The sequence below is a fragment of the Squalius cephalus genome (genome assembly GCF_949319135.1).
Source record: "Squalius cephalus genome assembly, chromosome: 22".
Classification (NCBI taxonomy): Eukaryota; Metazoa; Chordata; class Actinopteri; order Cypriniformes; family Leuciscidae; genus Squalius; species Squalius cephalus.
This window is the reverse complement of record NC_137143.1, coordinates 647426-653425: the sequence shown is the minus strand read 5'-3', so window position 1 is coordinate 653425 and position 6000 is coordinate 647426. Positions and strand designations below refer to the sequence as shown.

Sequence of the window (6000 nt, the reverse complement as noted above, 5' to 3'; positions counted from 1 at the left end):
TAGCGAGTGAACGAGGCGGAGGGCAGTTAGCGAGTGAACGAGGCGGAGGAGAGTTAGCGAGTGAACGAGGCGGAGGGCAGTTAGCGAGTGAACGAGGCGGAGGAGAGTTAGCGAGTGAACGAGGCCGAGGGAAGTTAGCGAGTGAACGAGGCGGAGGAGAGTTAGCGAGTGAACGAGGCGGAGGAGAGTTAGCGAGTGAACGAGGCGGAGGGAAGTTAGCGAGTGAACGAGGCGGAGGGCAGTTAGCGAGTGAATGAGGCGGAGGAGAGTTAGCGAGTGAACGAGGCGGAGGGCAGTTAGCAAGTTAACGAGGCGGAGGAGAGTTAGCGAGTGAACGAGGCGGAGGGAAGTTAGCGAGTGAACGAGGCGGAGGGCAGTTAGCGAGTGAACGAGGCGGAGGAGAGTTAGCGAGTGAACGAGGCAGAGGGCAGTTAGCGAGTGAACAAGGCGGAGGGCAGTTAGCGAGTGAACAAGGCGGAGGGCAGTTAGCGAGTGAACGAGGCGGAGGAGAGTTAGCGAGTGAACGAGGCGGAGGGCAGTTAGCGAGTGAACGAGGCGGAGGAGAGTTAGCGAGTGAACGAGGCGGAGGGCAGTTAGCGAGTGAACGAGGCGGAGGAGAGTTAGCGAGTGAACGAGGCAGAGGGAAGTTAGCGAGTGAACGAGGCGGAGGGCAGTTAGCGAGTGAACGAGGCGGAGGAGAGTTAGCGAGTGAACGAGGCGGAGGGCAGTTAGCGAGTGAACGAGGCGGAGGGAAGTTAGCGAGTGAACGAGGCGGAGGGCAGTTAGCGAGTGAACGAGGCGGAGGAGAGTTAGCGAGTGAACGAGGCAGAGGGCAGTTAGCGAGTGAACGAGGCGGAGGAGAGTTAGCGAGTGAACGAGGCGGAGGGAAGTTAGCGAGTGAACGAGGCGGAGGGCAGTTAGCGAGTGAACGAGGCGGAGGGAAGTTAGCGAGTGAACGAGGCGGAGGGGAGTTAGCGAGTGAACGAGGCGGAGGAGAGTTAGCGAGTGAACGAGGCGGAGGGAAGTTAGCGAGTGAACGAGGCGGAGGAGAGTTAGCGAGTGAACGAGGCGGAGGAGAGTTAGCGAGTGAACGAGGCGGAGGAGAGTTAGCGAGTGAACGAGGCGGAGGGAAGTTAGCGAGTGAACGAGGCGGAGGGCAGTTAGCGAGTGAACGAGGCGGAGGGAAGTTAGCGAGTGAACGAGGCGGAGGGGAGTTAGCGAGTGAACGAGGCGGAGGAGAGTTAGCGAGTGAACGAGGCGGAGGGAAGTTAGCGAGTGAACGAGGCGGAGGAGAGTTAGCGAGTGAACGAAGCGGAGGAGAGTTAGCGAGTGAACGAGGCGGAGGGCAGTTAGCGACTGAACGAGGCGGAGGAGAGTTAGCGAGTGAACGAGGCGGAGGAGAGTTAGCGAGTGAACGAGGCGGAGGAGAGTTAGCGAGTGAACGAGGTTTTTTGCGTTTTGTGCAAAAAACCTTTTATGTGTTTTGGCCGTTCATTTACACAACAATGGCATTTTGGGGCCTGAAAACACAAAAACCTTTGAAAACCGTTTTTTTTTTAAAAAGCGATACCGTTATCGTCTCTGTGTAAACTACAAAAACACGAATCTGTGAAAACAGTGAGATCATGTGTGTTACGTGTTCAATCATGTGTGTTACGTGTTCAATCATGTGTATTACGTGTTCAATCATGTGTGTTACGTGTTCAGTCTACAGGTGTGTAGTGTTTCTTCACACAGTGACATCGCCACCTACTGGCCTGACAGCGGTTTCAGCCGTTTTTCACCGATCTGTGTGAACGGGATTGATTTAACAATGTTGTCGTCTGAATGCAACAAACACAAAGGAAAAAATTCTGTTTTTAGTACATCGTTGTTGTGTAAACACCCTGAATATGTGAGCGACTGACAGACCGAAGGACAGGAGGATGAGATTAATGACGCATGACTGGAACAACGTGTTGTTGTGTTACACTACAAATATCCTTTAAAATGTATTCATGTAAACCACTGCACATACAACTGACACAAACTGATGTTATGCTTATGTTGCCTTTTTATTTGACAGCATTTTAATGTTAATTTGAAAACCAGTTTTTTATCATTTCTACATTTTGAGAAAACTAGAATATAAAGGCATTTAAACAAACACAAATATGGAATATACAGCACAATCACAGTCAGTGTTGAGAAACCGTTAACAGTTGCTTCGAGTTTTTCTGTGCAAATAATGGTGAATTTCTGAGAATGATCTACATAAAAATACAACTTTCATTTATTAATCATCATTCATGACAACATTAAAACAGAGAAAAATAAATCCTTTCCAGTGGATCTCAAGTTGTAATTAGACAAGAAACAGCGCAACAGTTACATAATTATTATATGCAGCGGTATTTTCAGCAAATTTCATACGTCCAATAGAATCTAGTTTAAAGTCCCCCTGTGGTGAAGATCCAGCTTGTAATGTTGTTTATGTGTCTATGTGGTGTTTTTAATATGCTTTAAGACAAAGCATGTGTAAGTTCATAAGTCGACAGCATTGCTGAGTATTTCCTCCTTAAAACTGCAGTGAACCAAAGACAGTCTCAAAAACACGCTTTGAAATCGCTGGTGTTTCTGACGTCACAAACTACCTTGTAACCAATCAGATCAACGTGTGATCGTCAACCAGTGGATCTCTGAGCTGAGTGAGTGAGTGGAGGCGGGGCTCATTTGCATATTCATAGAACCGCGCATACTAAATGAGGCAAGAGTGTCGAGTTACAGTCAAGATATTTTAAGGCATGAAGAAACATTTTTCAAGGAAAAAGGTTTTAAGTAATTTTGGTGATCAAAAATTTGTTTTAAAGGATAGAATTATTAACTACAGGGGGACTTTAACACAATCATCCACTATGAAAATCAAACCAGGCGCATATCAGTTGAATCTGTTAAACTACACTACCAGTCAAAAGTTTTAAATCGGTAAGATTTGTTATGTTTTTAAAAGAGTCTCTTCTGCTCACCAAGCCTGCATTTATTTGATTAAAAATACACAAAAAACAGTAATATTGTGAAATATTATTCCAGTGTAAATCATCTGTTCTCTATGTGAATATACAGTAAAGTGTAATTTATTCCTGTGATCAAAGCTGAATGTTCAGCATCATTACTCCAGTCTTCAGTGTCACATGATCCTTCACAAATCACTCTAATATGATCTCAAGAAACATTTATGATTATTATCAGTGTTGAAAACAGTTATTTACATTTTTATTTCAGGATTCTTTGATGAATAGAAAGTTCAAAAGAACAGAATTTATCTGAATCTGAAATACAATATTTTGTAACATTAAAAAGTTTGTGGTCAGTAAGATTTTTTTATTTTATTTTATGGGGGAAATAAATTAAAGAAATCAATAATTTTAACTTTCTATTAGAATCCTGAAAAAAGAATTGTACACAACTGTTTTTTCAACACTGATAATAATCATAAATGTTTCTTGAGCATCAGATCCTCATATTAGAGTGATTTCTGAAGGATCATGTGACACTGAAGACTGGAGTAATGTTGCTGAACATTCAGCTTTGATCACAGGAATAAATTACACTTTACTGTATATTCACATAGAAAACAGATGATTTACACTGGAATAATATTTAACAATATTACTGTTTTTTTGGTGTATTTTTAATCAAATAAATTCTGGTGAGCAGAAGAGACTCTTTTAAAAACATTAAAACTCTGACCGATCCCAAACGTTTGTCGGTAGTGTGTGTGAGATCCAGAGTCAGTCCTGGTTTGAGTTCAGCCCATCGTGTGGACGAAGCTCTTGTGGACTTCTCTGTAAGCGTTTCTCAGGAGAACGTACGGGAAACACATCTCCAGCATGTCTTGACTCAAGAACGGCGACTGATCCACGATCTACAACACACACACATGAGAAAAGACTTCATTCATAAAGCATTTATAGATCCTGAGCTCATAATAATCCTCCAGAGATTCGTTACCATGTGAAGAATGAGATAAACCGAGTCTCTGTTCTTTATTTCCACTCGCTCCACGTTCTGACCAAGCTGGAGTAAGATGGAGGACGCCACCTACACACACACACACACACATTACAGATGAGATGTTCTGAGTGACGTGAAGCAGTGTGAGATGAGTGTGTGTGTGTGTGTGTGTTTCACCTTCAGGAACTCCTGCAGTTGTGTTTGTATGTTCTTCCTCTGGACGGTGAACATGGCGGCCGCCAGATGATTCACTGCAGTCGCCAGACAGTGGATGTTGTTCTGGTGTCCTGGAGAGGAACACGACAAGCTCAAGCTCAACACAGAGCTTTAGGGTCGCTCTACACCGGGTCATTCGTGTGTTTCTGTGATCCGGTGTAAATGCTCTCCGAAACACATTCGACACGGATTTGAATCCGATCTCTCAAACCACATCAGGAGTTCTGGGCCGCTTTCACACCGAACTGGACACGTGTAAATGCCTCTGGTTGTTGAAACCACATGTGTACATTTTACTATAAAAGTAAACGTGTGGGAGCGTGTTATAGGCTATATGTCAGATATGACGACGCTACCGCAGATGAGCATCTCTTCATCAAGCCAACGAGCAAACTATCGCAAATCAAAGTGAAGTCGCAGACACTTAACACACACACATCTTCAGTAAAAGTAAAGAAATGAATGATCTTACAGCGCTGTTGTCGCTCTCTCTCCTATAGCGGTGTCTGATCTTGAGATTAACTGATGATCGATCAAACTCAGCTCATATCTGTTGCTTTCGCGAACGTGAATCCATTAAATCTGCATAGGCTATAGCGCTGGAATTGAAGATCGGATTTAAATCCGTTTTGCGAAAACATTCATGTGAGCAGGAGTAAAGGGAATCGTTTTGATAAATCAGATCACTATCCGATCAGTGAACGCATGAAGTGACCCGGTGTGAACAGGCCTTACAGAGCAACACGATGTATAACTTGTACAAAGTTACATGTATAACTTTGATGAAAGGTTTTGATCCACTTCAAATGTTGACTACTGTATAAATGAACTAAATTAATAACTTTTTTACAACAGAAATGAACCATCACTGAACTTACTGAAGCTGGACTGTGACACTATCTTCTTCTAGAAACAAACTCTGTTGCATTATTCTCCTGTTATCTCTGTAAAGCTGCTCTGAAACTCTGTGTTGTGAAAAGCGCTGTATAAATAAAGGAGACTTGACAACTTTTATTAAGGGTCTGTCGGGTAATCATGATGAAGTTGGAGATCCTCTCTCTAACTTCATCATGATTACCCGACAGACCCTTAATTAAAAGCGCTCATGTTTTTAGTAATACATTTTTCATGTTAACCCTTTCCCCGCCAGCATTTTTGATCATATTCACAAAACTTTCATGGCACCCAGAATTTTTTATTATAAGAATATCTGAACCATTTTATTCTAGCTTCATGCATTCTTTTTTATCAACACTTGTCATCCAGATGGGATTCAAATGGATTTATGATGGATAGATACATTTTTATGATGGACAGATGCACTGTTATGATGGATAGATGCACTTTTATCATGGATAGATGCACTTTTATCATGGATAGATGCACTTTTATGATGGATAGATGCACTTTTATCATGGATAGATGCACTTTTATGATGGATAGATGCACTTTTATCATGGATAGATGCATTTTTATGATGGATAGATGCACTTTTATCATGGATAGATGCATTTTTATCATGGATAGATGCACTTTTATCATGGATAGATGCACTTTTATGATGGATAGATGCACTTTTATCATGGATAGATGCATTTTTATCATGGATAGATGCATTTTTATCATGGATAGATGCACTGTTATCATGGATAGATGCACTTTTATGGACTTCAAAACAGAAACCGGCCATTCACTGCCATTATATATATATGTCCATCAGATTTAAAGCTTTTGCTTCAGCCTGAGATGATCTACATTCTCCCATCATCTACCGCTTGTAGAAAGTGTTTC

General features: G+C 42.5%; 1 protein-coding gene across 1 annotated transcript in view; it reads right to left on the bottom strand.

Annotated features, from left to right (window-relative positions):
- Positions 1–3006: 3006 nt before the first annotated feature.
- Positions 3007–6000, bottom strand: part of nckap1l (NCK associated protein 1 like) — a 40322-nt gene continuing 37328 nt past the window's right edge. The window contains exons 29-31 of the mRNA XM_079857219.1: positions 4171–4280; positions 3991–4080; positions 3007–3904 (exon numbers count right to left, since the gene is read on the bottom strand). Of these exons, the coding sequence (XP_079713345.1) occupies positions 3788–3904; positions 3991–4080; positions 4171–4280 (317 nt within the window). The 3' untranslated portion in view covers positions 3007–3787. The remainder of the gene's footprint in view (positions 3905–3990; positions 4081–4170; positions 4281–6000) is intronic.